The sequence below is a fragment of the Lagopus muta genome, chromosome 13 (genome assembly GCF_023343835.1).
Source record: "Lagopus muta isolate bLagMut1 chromosome 13, bLagMut1 primary, whole genome shotgun sequence".
Taxonomy (NCBI): Eukaryota; Metazoa; Chordata; class Aves; order Galliformes; family Phasianidae; genus Lagopus; species Lagopus muta.
Window position 1 is genome coordinate 42,116 of NC_064445.1, and position 17,845 is coordinate 59,960.

Sequence of the window (17,845 nt, forward strand, 5' to 3'; positions counted from 1 at the left end):
CAGCTACACTAGACTGCTCCAGAGCTCACCGGGCCACACAAGAGTATTCTAGGGCACACTGAAAACCTTTGAGTTTTCAGCGCTACCTCAATTTTTCCATGCATCAGTGCTTGGAGGCTTAAATACCATCAGAACCAGCAGATGGATGCCACACAATGGTTACTACAGAGATGCTTTTCTCTATTCCCATGGCTGCCACTTGGCTCAGTGCCACAGCAAGCAGGGTAGGGGGAAGGGGGGGGGGGAGAGGAGGGGAGGGAAGGAGGGGGAGAAAGCATGACATGAAACAATTTTATTAAAAAGCATTGTACAGAGAAGTTAACAGGTCAATCCGGGTCAGAGGAATGAAATATATTAACACAGAAATATCAGAAACCATTGAAACACTCCAGGTATTGTTAAAATGCCTAAAAGCTAAAATGAAAACCTACTTCAAGGGACATAGCAAACTGCAAAATAACGGAAAGCACTTCATTTATTTAAACTGCTAGTACAGTCCTGACTTCTTAAATAGTCTGGTACTTAAAATAGCACACCAATGGCTATGCTTTCAAAAGTAGGTCATGTAACTTGAAGCCACATGCACTGTTTAGAAAGCCAAAGCTAAATTCATTCAGTGCAATTATTAAAAGTTGACTTAGATTTTCTTTACACATCATGGAGTACTCAGCAGTAAAGTTTCAGTAATTGACCAACCCCAGCTTTCTTATGTTTTGGGGTTTGTTTTTTTTTTTTAAATAGTAAAGCCATTTTACACAGTAAAATGCTTTCATCCTTTTAGCATGAGCTTAAATTGGGTGACGGGAATAGGGAGATGCTTGTTAACTCCGTGCCATTTGGCTGCAGAAGAACAGGACTATACCATACAAGGCAGATGAAAAACTGAGGAAGGACCCCAGGAACCAATCACAGGAAATCCTGTGTACATATACAAGGAAAAGGGAACGACCAGGGTCAAACCATGGGTTAGAAATATAAAAGTCTTCTAAAGGATTCAAGGCTTAAACAGCCCCTCAGCATATGTAGCAAGGGTTTCTTTACGGCTATTAAGTTAATTTAACCTGAATAGGAATGAATCTAAGCAAAGTGAAAGAACTTTAGGTACAAATGAAGAGGCCATTTTTGCTTCAGAAAGCACAAATACCATAGTTCTGTAATAAAAACCATTCTTCAGATAGCTGCCTCCTCTGACAGATCAGGGAATCAGTTTTTCATAACCGTCTCAAAGTCTCTCAAGAAAGACTCCTGCGATGAAGGCTGTCACCAGAAGAGCTCTTCAGTTTTCCTTAATCAGAACTGCCTGTCAGATGACAGATTACTAGCTCCCTAAGAAAGATAACGCGTTTCTCCAACCCCCTGCCCCCAGGACCCTTTAATATATAATATGGATTTTTGTCTCATAGGAAGAGTTTGACTTTCTCAACAAAAACTCACTAGTCATACGACTGAACTTCAGGAAAGATGTGCGAACAGATTTGTAAACAGTAATGTGATTAATAGAAATACAGTATGTCATACACGTTTTTCTTTTTTAAAATAATAAAACCTTGTCAAACACAAGGGCACAAGAGACTAGTTTAAAACAAAAGCAACAATACTAAACTGTCATACAAAATTAAGAGATGGTGCATCCTTAAGCATGCTTCAGTCCAGAACTCTAGAGATCCCCAAGAAATAAAGAACTTGGCATAGCAACAGTGAAATAAGAACAGCTAGGACTAACCCCCATCTATTTCAGGACTGTAAATCTGTTCTAAAAGTCTACACTTCTATACACACATACACTACTTCACTGCAAGCCATTCACTCATTCTCCAATTAGTTCTTAAATTTAACAATATCTATCACAAAAAGTATGCTGTTTTAATGCATGCAGATTGAAGGAATCCATACGCTAGTCTTAAACCCTGGGTATATCTTCCTTTAAACTAAGCAGGAATTGCTCTGAGCAGGGTACACAGCATACAGTCTCTCTGGCATTTAAAACCAGAACACAATTTATGTTAGGAAATATGCATGAAGATAGAGAGTTGGGGCACTACTGCTGTGTGGTAAAGAAAACATGAGGTCATGCCATCCTCCTTTATCACTAACTCCCAGAGAACAACTCTGGGTAACAGAGGTTACAGAACTCATTCCTGACATCTTTCCAGTGGCATACAGTCCACATTCTGTCTGCCCTGCTTACAGATGTTTATTTGGTTATGAAACATTAAAATGTGAGAAAACTGACTGATCTTGGCATAACTTATAGGAGGTTATAGTATATAAGTTACAGTTCAGTAAAATATTTGTGTACTTCATGGCAGAGTTTGGAAATTAATGGCAATATATGAGACTTGGCCAGCAAAATCATTTTCTGTGAATTTATACAGTCCCCACCATATGGTACAGTTCTGACCCATTGACTACAGGGCTTCACTGTTCTTCTTCAACAAGCAAATTTCCCAGTATCACCATACTAATATAGTAGTAGAAGAAAACTTGTGCTAAAAAAAAAAAAAAAAGTCTCCTGAAGTTAGTGAAAAGAATATACAGTACCAACGAACAACCATGTTGGTGACAAAACTAGAATTAGGAAGGTAAGACAGAAGTCCCAGCTCCATAGTTGGGTCATTACCAAGCTCCCAGTGGGAGAAACAGTTACAGGAGATGAAACAGATATAGGGAGGGGTCTGCAGGAACCTGCAGTCAGCATTCTTCTGGTACACATGCAGAGAAAGTAGAAAACACGGACTGAAATAAAACTAATTTCAAAATGGCTTATTGAAAGAGGTAACAATACAAAGTTTTGGTTAGGGGAAAAAAAAAAAAAAAAAAAAAAAACACCAAAAACAACAGTTCTGATGAACTGCATGATTTAAGTTGGCACTGCTCCTGGTACGTGTTATTGAACTTCCCTGTAATCCAGCCAAGGATATGCCTGACAAAGGAGATTTTTGTTGTAGAATCCAGAAACAAGAGCTGTGCAGAATGGCTACTGTTGCAGCCTGTGGACACATTGGATTTACCTCAGATCCTAGAAGGACCACTGGTGTATCCATTTCAGTCAGTTTTCTGACTGCTAAAGTAATACCACCTTATCCCATGCAATGCTTTAACACCTTGTCATTTTCAGTAATTCATACACAGCCTATAACTGGATCCCTTTTCCAAACCTTAAGCCAAATTTGACTGAAAGTACAGTCAAACTCAGTAAATCGAAATTCACTTGTGTCCTTAATGCACTGATTTCTTGTATAAACATTTTTTCCCCTGAATTAAAGAAGGAAAAGGAAAAAAAAACTTACAACATTTGATACCCGAGGCTATGCAATTTTACTAGCTTGGAAAACAATTTGTTCTTTAGTAAAAGAAACCAACCATTTTTTCTGCATTTCAAATGGTCTCCTGTTATCAGGAGAAAAATTAATAATCTTTTGGTGACATCTAATTTAGAAGTCAACTCTTTGAATGGGTAGATAATAGCAGGACAAGGGGAAATGGTTTGAAGTTGATGGAGGGAAGATTTAGGTTGGATGTCAGGGGGAAGTTCTTTACTATGAGGGTGGTGAGGTGCTGGAACAGCTGCCCAGAGAGGCTGTGGATGCCCCATCCCTGGAGGTGCTCAAGGCCAGGTTGGATGGGGCCCTGGGCAGCCTGGTCTGGTATTAAATGGGGAGGGTTGGTGGCCCTGCATGCAGCAGAGGGGGGAGGGGTTAGAGCTTCATGATCCTTTAAGTGCCTTCCAATCCAAGCCATTCTATGACTATGAAAAACAGGACATGAAAGTATCTGTAGTAATTGCATTTGGCCAATAATCATAGCCTGACATCTAGGATATTCACATAAGAATTCTATATTGCTTAGGAATCCAAAAAATGGAATGATTGAAACATTAAACTGTAGCACCATTAATAGTTATTTTCCTAAAACATCCTAAGGACTAGAACAAAATCAAAACAGAACAGAAACATTGTGCTTACATTGCATTGATAGAAAACAATGAGTTGGTCGTACTTGAGTCTGTACTTCAGTAAAGTCTGGCCACATTTACAGTTCTACCGAAACGGTATTGGAAAAGGTCACACTTTGCTCAGCAGTTTTCTGCGTTTCATTCATCCTGTTTCCTTTTGGGCTTTTTGGGATTCCGAGATCGGCTTTTTGCCTTGCAGAGTGGACATATTGGTGCATTCCGATGAATTTGCTGGTGACAGGATAAACAGGCCTGAAATGCAACATTGCAGCCTTTTGTTACAAACATTTAGGGCGGCACTGATACATTAGTTATTGGGTATCATATTCTAAGATACAGTACATAATAACAAAGACTTCTTGCTTTCAAAGGCAAACCAATGGCAATTTTTATTTCCAGGTCTCTGAAAAACAAGGCCAACTGAAAAACAAGACCATGTTGTTTCACATTGAAGTGAAACTACATCTCAGCAAACACGTGGTTTAGGCCTTTTTGTTTTTGTTTGTTTTTATAATTTCAGCATGAAAATTATTTTTGTTTAAACTTTCCACATTTTAAAGATCTCTACATGAGTAACAGCTCACTGAGCCGCAAGTTACAGTGAAAACTGATTGCAGTTTCACAGAACTCAAGGCAGAGAGGGTGATAAGATGAATTCTACATATTTAACACAAGACACAGCACACTACTGTTCTGTTTCATACTAAGCCCTTTAACTTCCATTTGAATGAAGCATATTGCTCTCAGAGAGGTTTTTGCTGACCTAACCCTAAACATGAAGTACATAACTATGAAATATACTTACCTCAGTTTAACCCCCTAGGCAGTGAATCTTTGGAACCTGAGTGGAATAGATACACCTATAGAATTACAATTTTTTATTTATTTATTTTTTACTGACTACAGAAAGAGCTGAGTGTAACTGCTGATGGGATGGTAGTACACCTCTCTTAAGTGCTTACAGTTAGGCTAAATTAATCCACACATTAGTCTTGCACTGCTATGGAGAGTCTCAAGTCACAAATTAGTCAAATAAAGCAGAGCCTTGTCCTTAATCCTTGATGACTGGTGCAACTGGTTTAAGTTTACTGGGGTTGTTACTGATACGAACCCCTACAGAAAAGATCAGAACCAGGACACGTTGTTTTTCCTTTTTGTAAATACTGATCAAGTTTATAAGCACTGTACATTCCAATGACACGAAAGAAAAAACAGCACAATTTCCTAACCTTCATTGGAGGTGGCTGTTGTCTAAACGTTGCTGTCTGTCTGGTATCTTGCTTCCTAGCCACTTGCAGCTGTTGGGCAGCTGCTGCAGCTGCAGCCAGAGACTCTGGGATGGGAGGCTCCTGTGGTTCTGTCTGCCATTCAGCTTTCTGCTTTTCAAAGTAGCTAGACCAATAAATAAATTAATAATTAAAAATAAGCACCTTCTGGACTACGCCATTATTTCATGGAATATTTTGTGTTAAAGTATAATGATTTATATCTCCACATTATGTTCCTCCATTAGAGTCAAGTTGCCTATGTTTAGACACATTTACATCTGTAAATATAACTGTTAGTATTTTCCTTTCCATTTGTACACATCAGAAAGAGTTCAGAAGAACAGCAATGACTTTCAGTTTCTAATACATTTTGATCTATAACTGAATAGAAATCTAATAGGCTATAAAATATATAATATACATACTTAATCTTTAATAGTGTTACATTCCCTTATGAAAACCTATTTTTATATTTTATTCTGTTAAAGTTAATATTTTAATGCAATAGATTTATATATTCTTTGTAGTTTCAAGCTGCTTTCAATAGAAAACTATTTCTGAGAAAATCCAACGCCTCTTAACTCCTTTCTTCCGACTGTTAACAAAAATAAAACAGCAAAATAATCAGTAGCATCAAAAAATGGTGTAAAGCCAGACAGCGTTTACTTGGAGACTTACTCAAGGGACAGTTTCTCCTCTTCCTCACACAAGTCTGGCAGCCTCTGCAAGCCCAGTGTCATTCGCAGAGCATCTACATGCTCCTTTAGGGGTTTGTACTCCTCATGCAGGCGACGAGTAGATTCCAAGAGTTTATTGAGATCATTCTCAGACTGCTTGATAGTATTCTCCATCTGAAACAGAAGAATGAACATAGTTTTAAAAGGACTATTCTTTCAATAGCTCTCTGAGCAAAGGAACTGTATCAAAAAGAAAAGCTTTTCCCCAAAGTTAGAAGATATTGGAAACAACACAATAGTACAGCAAAGAGCTTTGGTTAGAATTATCAAGCTAAGAAAAGGTTCCTGTTTCTCTTACTGCAGTAAATGGAAAAAGAGGTGGAAGAAGACTATGTTACAGAAAAGAGAGAACGAAACTTACTGAGAAAAGGTGTACAATTGGGTAGAGGAACAGAAACTTCAAGTGGAAAATATCTGCAGCCTGTTCATCCAGAGCATAGCTTGCACTTGCTTGTAACGTGAAAATGCTTTATCTCTGGTGCAAAGCACAGATACCCTCCGACTAAAAATCACTGTACAGTCACGTCAGTGTCCTATCGTAATGAACTCTCCACTTAGTCCTTCTAATTGACTAATATTCCTTCTTTATAGGCTGTTTTTCTCTTATTTGTATTTCCTTCAGGCTTGTGTTTCTTACTGTACTGAGGTAATGTCTGGTGGTTCCACTCAAAGTGGAAGATCAGTTCTTTCTAACAGCTTCACAAATATCACACATTTTCCTGAAATACCTTTTCTTCCCAAACAAAAACAGTCAAAAATTCCAACTAACTGCCTCTAACTGCTAAATGAGAAAAGACTTAATCATTTTCTATGGGACTGCCAGAATGAAGTTACTATGACTACTGGTGAAATTCTACAATGGACTCGGTCATCTAGCCCCTTGATCCAAATGCTTTCCATGCTAACATCGTAAAATAACTTGGCCAAAGCAGACAGGGGGAAAAAAGATTTCCTATATTAAATTTACTTTGTAGGATCCCAGAATGGTGTTGCATTGTGAAGTCCAAATAATTGAACCAGTAATCATACATGGACACGTGCAATTCTACAACTTGCGGCCTTATTCATATACAACTGCCATAGGCTTGTCCGCATCAGGACTGTTGCATACCACATTAATATCAGCGTGGATCAGACGCAGCTCCTCCACATGCGCCATCTTCTCTTGCAGCAGCAGGTCCATTTCTTGTTTGTATTCTTTCAGGTGCCTCTCCTCAGACTCCAGGGCTTCAAACTCTGCTTTTAGACGTGCCTTTATTTTTTCCATCTGCAAAGTCTTATTTCTGGATCCCAATAATAATTACAAATACAAAGGGACAACAGTAAGTAATTGCAAAATACTTTTGTGAAGCATCACATTGTAGGTGAAAAAATGCATGAAGCAGGCATCAGTAACAGATATGAGTGAAAAATAAGATTTCTCTAGTACCTTTCACATATTTCTGTTTCTGCACACATCCTGCATTCCGGTTCTTTTTAGTTTTATTTTTTGCCAATCTGTAATAAAAATATTTAGAAACCCAGTTCATATCTCTGTCTTCAAAGCTAGAAATCAAAGGGTGTGAGTTTCAGGCATCAGACATTTTTAAGAAGCAGGTGAGCAGAGCAAACACCATGTTCTTGCTCTTGATCACATTTGTGACACGTTATTTTCTCTGTACCGGAAGTCAGAATGTGACACACCATAACCAATAAGCCAGCAACACTTAAGTGTTTATAAGAACAGCCCACATTGTCACTTTCCAAGCACATAATGAAGAGTTCTAGGATCCCTTGCTTCACCTTCTATGAAACAAACAAGAATACACAATTCCATCTCCAGACTTGTTTTCAAGTTCATTACGCAGTAGGCTTCCTATAGACACAGTGTAAAAAAGGGCAGGGGAAAAGGGAGCTTGTGTTTCCACTTAAGTTTCCTCACCCTCATGCAAAGTGAAGCAAGTCTGATTCAATTTCAACATAAGCAGTAGGGCTGAGCAGAATGTACTCTGTAGATTACAGGAAGATGACTATCAGATGAACAGTAAAATCTAAGAACATGAATTTCACACCAATCCTAGAAAAGGGTGCATGACTTCCTTTCCCACCCAGACTTTGAGAAGGCCTTGTTTCAAGAACAGCATCTTTTCTCACTCTTATTGCATCAAATTGCACAGTTAGAAGCATATTTGACTTATCTGCAGGGGCACACCAGAAGTACAAGTAGAAATCCTCCCTCTATTCTGTTTGCTTAATAGCAGGATGCCACCATTACACTAATGGCACAGTACCATCTCAGGACTTCCTTGTTGTCTTTGGCTTTAAGAGTCCCTGTTTTCTCTAATTCCAACAAAATTTTAGAGCTAGCCTGAGGACTATTCTTTGAAGTACACAGTAGATGTCTAACTGATTCTATTCCTTGACCAGAGCTCATCCTCAGTCACCCTCCTTCTTGGGGATGCTCACACTGTGACTGTGAATCCTCTCAGTCCCCTTGTTCCTGTTTTCCAAATTAGCCTCAATTAGTGCAACATATGCTTATGCCCCAAGTTTTTGTAACCCTTTTATTGACTGCCTGACACATCACTAGCAGAGGGAATTTGCACAACAGGGTTTCACCAATTGCTGAAGACCACGGCAGAAAGCTGACTCGGTCAGTCCCTAGGACAACCAACTGTGGCCACCTGTTCCAAGAACTACAGTTTCAATTGTTCCCTCTCTCACTTCAGGAGCTTATGAAGCTGCAATAGATAAAAATAGTATCATAAATAATTTTGCAATATTGGTGGGGTAGACAATTAGATCTTAGAGGTCTTTTCCAACCTTAGAAACTTGATTAGGAATCAAAAGTAAGGTGAAGATGACATGTTACATAGCTAGAGGAGGAGATTACCTAAATATGTAAAGTTTCTTAAAATATACACTGTATGACTTAAAAAAAAAAAAAGCCTCTGAACAAAAATGAATTACACTTACCCAATTTTTATAGATGAATAAATCAATTTTGAAATGGGATTTATGGACACAGATTTATTTGGCAAGTTTTTGGTTTTTTTTTTCCCCCCATTTGCTATACTAGCCATATAAATATTGGATTTATATTAGCAAAAGAGATCATTGCTATCCCCCATTTTATACGTGGAAATACCTCATGAAAAGTATAATCCAAACACGCTGGTTTTCACCAGACATCATTTATTTAAAGCATTCACTTAGTAGTGGCATCTTTGATCAGTGAGACTAGGAGGATTTGTTCCAAGTTTCCACACAACGCATGTTTATGACACGCATTCACCTAACAGAAAATAGATGACCTTCCACACTTTTACTAGGCGCTGGCAGCTATCCTCCGCAAAACTGCTACACTGAATGAGTTGCAGGGGATTATTTCAGTTCAGATGATTAGCTTTTGGTATAAGGAAAGAAAAAGCACACACAACTTTATAAAAAGCTCTTCATATTAACATCAGGTAACAGGCAATGATGCTCTGAAACAAAAAACAATATTGTGATTTCTATACTGCCTAATGAAATCGGCCCTCGTTCTTTACCCTTCTAAGTTCTTAGACCACAATGATAACAGTAGTAACTAATTGTGTCCCAGTATAACATGAAGCAGTGAAGCTGGCATCTGCTGTGGATAAGTTCACACATACCCTCTGATCTTCTCCTGGTCAGAACACTGAGTTCCAGTATTTACACATTTGCTTAATTTTACAGCTACAATTAAGTTAATTTACATAATGCATATCAATAAGTATGTGCAGATATGTATGGACTGGGGGCTTATACTTTACTGACAGCAGTAATTCCATACTAATTGTGTTTATTTGTACACATCTCGGAAAGTAGGTTTTCAGAATCAGATTCTAGAATCCCAAAAACCCACCTGACCTGCCTTTAATATATGACAGAGAGCACCAACAGAAATAAGCAATTTATTTTATTTCAATAGCAAGGTTTTTTTTTCCTCTGCCTGTAGAATACTACCCTGAATGCAAATTAAAGCCTGCCAGATGTATCAAAAGTATATTTTCTTTGTAAGCATAAGAAAGTCTCATAGTTATTTTGAATGAAATTCTTCACAGAATGAAAGGATGTAGGTACCTATTTTAAATAGGTAGTTTTTTGGCCACATTTTGTGAAAGGAAATTCAAAATTGACATCAGTGCCTCAAGCAGGATTTTTGCTTGTTTTAATTTATGTTCAAGCAAATTTATTAATACATCATCACGTAGTAAAGCTATTTATTCACATTCAGCATCTTATACCATAAACTAATCTAAAAAATGTCTTAATTGCAGTGTTAACGTACTACTTAAATACATTATCAGAAAACAGAATGTGCCATGTAATTAGATATTTAAATTCAGTGTAATAATTGGACCTCAAATAGGTCATATCTACATCTACATTTTAAAAGAGCATGCCTAATATCTAAGTAGAAAAGCACTATTCTTACTCTGCAAAGCATGTACTATCCCATCTTTTTCTACATGTAGTCTTGGAATGCTTGACATAGGAATATTTTTGCCTGATCTTTGTTCATCCTCATGGTATAGCATGAAAAAGGCACAGGCCCATACACTGTTGCCTTCTTCACCTTTTCACATGGGTAAAGAGTGCTTATTAAAGGTGCTAATACCAGGCAGAAAGACACCTCTGCAGCAACTTCTGTGCAGAGCCAGGCAGCGGCTCCTTTGTCCACTGCCTGTACTGCAAACATACCCATGGACAGCCTCTCTTCAGCTGTCATGCCCCAAAACACTTACCACTTCAATGGTAATCCTTCAGCAGCTCACCCTTCAACTCTCAGCTTCATTTCAGATCATTGCCCACAATTCCTTTGTAAGATGTTTTGGCTTTGGATACATTAATTTCTGCTAAGCATTGACAGTTTAGGCCTTACCTGAATATCAGTGTCCTAAGTCCAAGAATGCCAATGTCATAAAGCTTAGAAAGCTTAAAAGCTTAGAAAAACATACCCTTGAACAAATGATGCCATGCATTGGCGTCTATGATCCCTTCCTCTTTCAATGCACCCTGTTAGATATGCTGTACGGAGAGCACTATATACAAATTCCTGTTGTATCACATTGCACAGAACAGCAGAGCAAGACAGCTGCTTGCCTTTGTGGCAGATCCTCCAGATGATGACAGAAATAACAGAGTGCCATTGTTTCCCTATCCATCACCACCACAACACTGTCACCCCAGCACACAGCCCTGATCCTCCCTTCAGAGTGCTACTCAGAAACAGCAGGCTTCTGCTATCTTTCCCTGCCAGTCTTAGGCACTGATTTCTCCACAGGCTCAGACGCTTCCCTTTTCCAGCAGACACATATACCCCATGCTCCCCGCAGGCCGCAATCTCGGAGCAGTTGAGGCTCCTCTCCCCTGGCAGCTGAGCAGCCCCACGACCACCCACGAGTTCCTGCCCAGCTGCACTCGGCCGTCCCAGTCCTGCTCAGACACCCGCTCCATGCCGTTCTTTGGGGCACACCCATCCTCAGCTTTCCGTGACAGCCCCTTCCTTTCCCAGCCTGTTAAGGCTCCTGCCGCCGGGGTGGAATAGTGCAACTGCGTGAGGCGTAATACTGAATTTACAACAGACAGATTTAGGGATGAGAAATTGTAATTCAAAGAGTTTAAGAGAAAGCACCCACAACCGAACACCTCTCCCCCAGCTGCACGGGGCTGAATCTGCCTTCCCCACCCACATGCTTTTCCTTCTCGTTATGGTATTACTGAGCTAATGCTCTGGAAACCTATGATCGTTGCCGCCGTTTGTTGCACATTCCGCTGGCATTTCCCAGCTCCAGATGTGCCTTTTCCAACTAGAAAAAAATGTATTTTTAGCTCTAATCGTAAAGCTTGGGATGGTTTTTCTTTCCCTCAGTAGCACAATAGCTACTTTCAGATCGATGCAACTACTCTACTTTCCCGAGGAGAAAGCTGCTTCTCGTAACTGATGCAGCACAAAGCAAACATACCTGATCTCCTTGATGCTCTCGAGTTTGCACATGATCTCTTGCTCATCTGCCATGCTTTTCACTCCCGATTTAAATCTACAGCGAAAAGTACAAAATGCCAGGGGGAAAAAGAAAGAAAACACATACAATAGATACAACGTAGTCACCCCTTCCTAGCATAAGGTCTCTGAGTCTGTGCGGTAGGCTCTAGCGGGATCTATGGGACTTAGAGTCCAGCTTCCTCAAACTGCCTAGGCAGACATGCGGCAGAAAGACTACAACACCCACAATGCAAAGCAGAGCTCCCCCTCCCCCCCCCCCCCCCCCCCTTCTTCCTGCAAGTAGATTTTAAATCAGCTTGTCACGCCTCATTTTGTCAGAGGTTGTTAGGAGTGCAAAGAGGGAACGAGGTGCCCTCCTGAAGTCTATGCAATATTTAGGATGTCATTAAAATCAGGGAATAAGCACTAAGGGATCATTTGATGCGATGGCGATTTTGAGGTTCTTTCTCCTCCCTCCCCCAGCCAAAGCATGCTATAGCCATTATTACTACTATGCTGTTTTCTCCCAGGTGTTCTGACTTAGGAGTGCATCTGGAGCTCAGTAGAGACATATCTTATTCTTTGGGATTTTCTTCTGTATTTCTGACACTATTGGTAGCATTTTTTGTTTTGAAAACAAAAACAGTACGTGAATGCCAGGTTGAGAAGACTGACCATTTGCCCGAGGACATTCTAGCCATGCATATCAGAGCACTTTACCAGGACTGCTGAAGACTTCCAGCCATTCGTCACACAGGTAATTATCTTCCTTCAGTTTCTGTCGTGAACAAAACATGTTTATTTTTTTGAAGACAACAGTTTTACATCTCAGCACTCTGAAAGACTTCTTCCTGAAGGATCCACAGAGTAAATTCCTGATTCTTCACCAGTATACCCAAGCAATTACCTAGCAGTTCCCCAGTTTTTATGGTCACGCTGGGTTGAAAGATCAATGCATTATAAGAAATGAAAGCTCAAGGCCAGACAGCAGGGAAACCAGATCATAAAGTCTTCAACTTAAGTATGTTTACATGCACAAGCATCAGTATCATAATCTAATGAATACAGTGGACCACTCATCAGTCAGTAGCATGAGGCCAATGAGCACAGGGCGATTAAGTGGGATGCGTTACCCAATTGTTATATATGGAAGGCAAGTAAAAATGGACATAACACAGAGCAAAGCAGCAAGATTTGGTAAGAGTTTTGGGGTACATGAAAGGCATCTGAACGTGACAGCATGGCCAAAGTAACATGACACTTGGTTGATCTGTTTGAGTCAAGACTTGTTCTCACAGAACTAAACGTCTTGAGTCTGTTGCATACACAGTTGCAGACTAAAGGAAAACTGGTCCCCCTCACATGTGACTGTGCCTGGAATACTAGCAGACTAGAATGGGAGGTAATAAGCAGAGCATGAGCCACAGGAGGGTCACGCTCTGACTCCAGCTCTGAGCAACTCTGGATGGAATAGATGGAGCTCGTAACAGCAAGAGTCATCCTCTCTGTAAAAGCTGTTAAAAAAAGTTTTCATAGCAAATAATCCACTAGTCAGATGAGAAAAGTCTACAAATCATTTAATAAGCCAAACAGAAAGGTTTGGACAGATTTCAGTCAAATTTCTGACTACACAGTGTTTCAGTAGGAAAGGACACCTGGACAGTAGAGGATTCTCCGTATCATTCTTAACTATTCACATAATGTTGTCCACATTAACCCAGGTCCTGCAGATCCCTGCTTTGAGGCAGGGGTTTTACAATGATTAGCGATGAGTTATGAGGCTTATAGCCTTCTATTACAACAACCTGCTTCTTGTCATCTTCTTCAGTGTCCTCTCAGACATTCCCTCCTGGGGACTGAGTGAGCCAGCGTACATTAATATGAATATTGTATATGAACATGAATTCAAATGTCCACAATAGGTTTTCATGCCAGAGAAAGCACTGAAAGGCCAGAAAATGAAAGAATGTGTCAGAGAGGAGGAAAAATCATCACCAAAAATTACTGAGAATGAGAAAGGGTGGGCAGCCAGAAAGTTTGTCTGGAGAAGGGATGAGGTGCTAGATTCATACGGCTGCCTGGAGGGCTGGAAAACAGATCTGAAAAAACACCTAATCTGGAATTTTTGTTTGTTTGGGGCTTCTGAGGAGTAACTCCCATTTATCTGTAAATATTTATACACCCATTCATTTAATTTGAAGAAACTGAGCTGTATTAAACATTCAATTTCTTATGTACTTACCTCAAATATCGTCAAGTACTTTGTCATGTACTGAGTGTAGTTGAGGAGTTATACAGTTTTCTCTTACACACTCAGCTGAGCTAAGATGAAAACTATGAAAGTTATCACTTGTCTCCTTTGGAAATGACATACACAGTTCAAAACAAACACAAAGAACCTACTGAGAAACCAGGCACAAAAATTAAAGCATATGAGAAAACTGTAAAATATTCTGTGTAACAAAAGGGATTCAGGTTTGTAGAAGGGAAGGTGACAGGTTGGCATTGTGTCCTTCATGAAAACTCTTAACACCTGTGTATGACATTAGAACCAGTACAATGCAGCTCCCTGCTTACTTTTTCCAATGAAAAAATTATATTTAGTCATCTTTAAGTGTTAGCATTTGTGCAAAACTACAAAACGTTAGCTTTAGAATAACAAAAGGAAGAAGCAATCATTAGAAGGATTCAAAATTAAGGCAGACTATTTCATAACAACAGAGTAGATAGCCATTGCTTTCATCAGGCTTTAAATCAGTCTCTAGATAAACAGTAATCTTTAGGAGCATGCAATTAGCTTGAGCTCTGCATCCACATGAAATCAGGGCCTGCTGTGGTAACAAACACATCCTACTGTTCTCTCAGTTGTGAAATCATCACATCTGCCTTCCTGAGCCCTCTATCCTATGCTTCCTATGAAGTACAGTGAATTTGCATATTCCAACTCACACTGGTTCGGGAAATGGGGCTTTTTTTCCCCCCCCTCTCCTCATCAATGAATAATATGGATATTTGTATGCGATTTCTACTGCTATTGCTATTCTATTACAGTCAAATTTATGAATACTTTTTCAGTGTAAATTTCAGCAAAGTGACAGAGAAGAAAGAGAGAAGCATGTACTTGCATCATTCCTATCAGTTGAGGTGAGCAGGTGTGGAAAAGCCTGGAGAGATTTACCAGTATTTTGGTGTTTGTACACTCTGAGATCTCTGGTGTTCCTAGAGATGAAAAACCACTTTCCACATTGCAAAGTAAAATCTGGATGTCATAAGGCATGTTGCTCTAAGGGCAGAGCAGAGGGCCAAGGATTAGGACAAGCAGATTACTCTTTCAGCTCTGATGTCAGTACTCGCAGTTCAAGCGCATTCAAGCTGGTGGCATGCAGCATTTGTTTCATGGACTGGGACAAGTGCCTTTACACGTACATGTTCCACATTTCATTGTACATAAAACAGAAAGCTCTTTGTGTGCCCTGAAATCACAACACTGTTGTATCATGCCTATTCTGGCGCTCTACAAATTTAGGTATGGGGAAATAAATAACTGTTCTCTTTCAACATACAGTTATTATTGTGTGGTGCTTTGTTTTTTTTCTACCCCCAACAGAAACTGAAGGGCTTACACGCACAACTGCTATCGAAAAATAAACCTTTTGATTTCCTGGTCCTGAACCTTACTCCCATTTGAACCTTTAAAACCAGGCACTAGTAGACATACAATACAAGCAAAAATCAGTACCACCATGCTAATGAGCACAAGTTCGAACTTCACGGCATTTAAAAAAATTAAGTATTTCTTCAGTCCGCATACTGTTATCACTAGTGACAAGTAGCACAGAACAGTTCTAAATTGCAAGAATGACTACTCTCCCCCACATTTAACACTAACACGATGGAAAGGGCAGCAGTAACAGCAAAGCAGCAAAATCCCACACTGCAACAAGCAACAACTCGTGTAAATACAACAGCACAAAAATAAAGGAAAGAACTTACCTTCAAAAGGCTTGTTACACAGGGACCTCCAGCAAAACATCCCCCTGCCCCTGCCAACCCTTAAATGAGGGCTGGGGAGGGGTGGATCCTGGCTCCACCCTTTCCATCACCCAGATACATTGCATGCACCTGAGCCCCCCTGGTCTGGCCCTGCCTTCCCACCAGGTGCTCTATCACTGCTTCAGGCTGCAACTCAGCATTTCTGTCTACACCACTTTTGTAATCATCCTCACTACAGTAATTAACTCTATAACGCTGGGATGTAATGGTGACTTTTTTTTCCCGCAGTATGTTCTGGGTTTAACATGTTACTGCATATCTTTTTATTTATTCACTACTTTCTTTAAAAAATGCTATTACGCTCTGTGTTCTTTCCTCATTACAGAAAGCTTATACTCATCATCACATCTGCTGGACTTTTTCCACACACATAGAGGGGAAATATTATAAGTGAAATGTTGTTTTCAGGATGATTTGGGAAGCCAGAGGCAGTCACAAGCAACGCTGACAGGTGCAAATAGCATGCCAGCTCTGAGATCTTAAGATTATTTTATCAGCTCTGGAAGCACTGGTTATTTCTTTAGTTAATCCTTCAAAGTATGCTTTGAGAATATCCATCAATAGCCTAGATCTGGCAGTGGTGATGGCCTTAATATATTTAAATATCACAGAACCACATTAAATATATTTAAATTTCACAGAACCACAGAGTTGCAGGGATTGGAAGGGATCTCAAGAGATCATGGAGTCCAACCCCCTGCTAAAGCAGGTACTCTACAACACGTGGCACAAGTAGGCATCCAGCTGGGTCTTGAATAACTCCACTGAAGGAGACTCCACAACCTCCCTGGGCAATCTGTTCCATACTCTGTCACCCCTCTCCTAAAGAAGTGCTTCCATGTGTTAGTACAGAACTTCCTGTGTTCAAGTTTTAGGCCATTAGTCCTTGTCCTATCGCTACACTCCATCAAGAAGAGACTCGCCTCATCCATTTGCCTCCAACCTCCCTTCAGGTATTTCTAAACATTTATCAGATCCCCCCTCTGTCTTCTTTTCCCCAGGCTGAACAGATCCAGTGCACTCAGCCCTTCCTCACAAGGGAGATGCTCCAGGCCCTTCACCATCTTTGTGGCCCTCTGCTGGACTTCTAGGAGATCCTTGTCTTTTTTCAACCAGGGAGCCCAGAACTGGACACAACAGTCTAAATGCAGCCTCACCACAGCAGAGTAGAGGGGGAGGATCACTTCCCTCGATCTGCTGGCCACGCTCTTAGTAATGCACCCCAGAATTCAGTCACGTCTTTTATTTCATCTTCCATCCCATTAATCTGCAAAACTGGGAAAACGTCTCTAGTACTGCACATCATCCTTCCCCCAACCACACTGATTTCAATAAAGGCACTAGGTAGCCTTTTTCCCATTCTTTTGTGTAACTCGAGCACATCAGCCACTCGAGGACTTATTTCCAAGGGACTCTTGAGTTGTAAGACGTTGGTTACGAGCAAGAGAATATCTCAATGGCGGACTTCCTTGCCGAAACGCGCCCGAGAAGCACCGCAGCACGCCTACTAGCGCCGCGCGTGACTACGGCCGCGCGCCCGCCGCTCGCCCCGCCGGCTGGGGCGGGATAGGCGCCCGCACTGCCCTTGCGCCGGGCAGGAGCGGAAGGCTGTGCGCGTTCCTGCTGGCGGGCGGCGCGTGCGCTGCCTGCGGGAGCGCGCGGGCGCCGCGAGGAGTCGGGCGTCTGCAGCAGCGGGGGCTGGGCGTGGTTGCTAAGCGACGGCGCCCGGGCAGCGGCGTTGGCCCGGCAGAGATGAGGCGGAGGCAACGGCCTCCGCGCTCCCGCCGGCGCTGAACCCTACTCCCGCACCTTCCCCCGTCTTTCTCAATCCCGTCCCGCC

General features: G+C 40.9%; 1 protein-coding gene across 4 annotated transcripts; it reads right to left on the reverse strand.

The window, feature by feature from the left end:
- Window positions 1-711: 711 nt before the first annotated feature.
- On the reverse strand, window positions 712-17,474 carry ZC4H2 (zinc finger C4H2-type containing). 4 transcript variants are annotated; one of them, XM_048959173.1, is made up of 7 exons: window positions 15,946-17,474; window positions 12,673-12,730; window positions 11,933-12,007; window positions 7,072-7,243; window positions 5,902-6,074; window positions 5,185-5,347; window positions 712-4,207 (listed from the first exon to the last, which is right to left on the reverse strand). In XM_048959173.1, exons 3-7 carry the CDS (start codon window positions 11,983-11,985, stop codon window positions 4,094-4,096), a joined length of 675 nt encoding a protein of 224 aa, XP_048815130.1. In that variant the 5' UTR covers window positions 11,986-12,007; window positions 12,673-12,730; window positions 15,946-17,474; the 3' UTR covers window positions 712-4,093. The 4 variants fall into 4 exon arrangements, with proteins under 4 accessions (XP_048815130.1, XP_048815132.1, XP_048815133.1 ...); XM_048959175.1 differs by having other exon boundaries at window positions 14,195-17,474; XM_048959176.1 differs by lacking the exon at window positions 15,946-17,474 and adding an exon at window positions 7,390-7,457 and having other exon boundaries at window positions 12,628-13,917.
- Window positions 17,475-17,845: the final 371 nt, after the last annotated feature.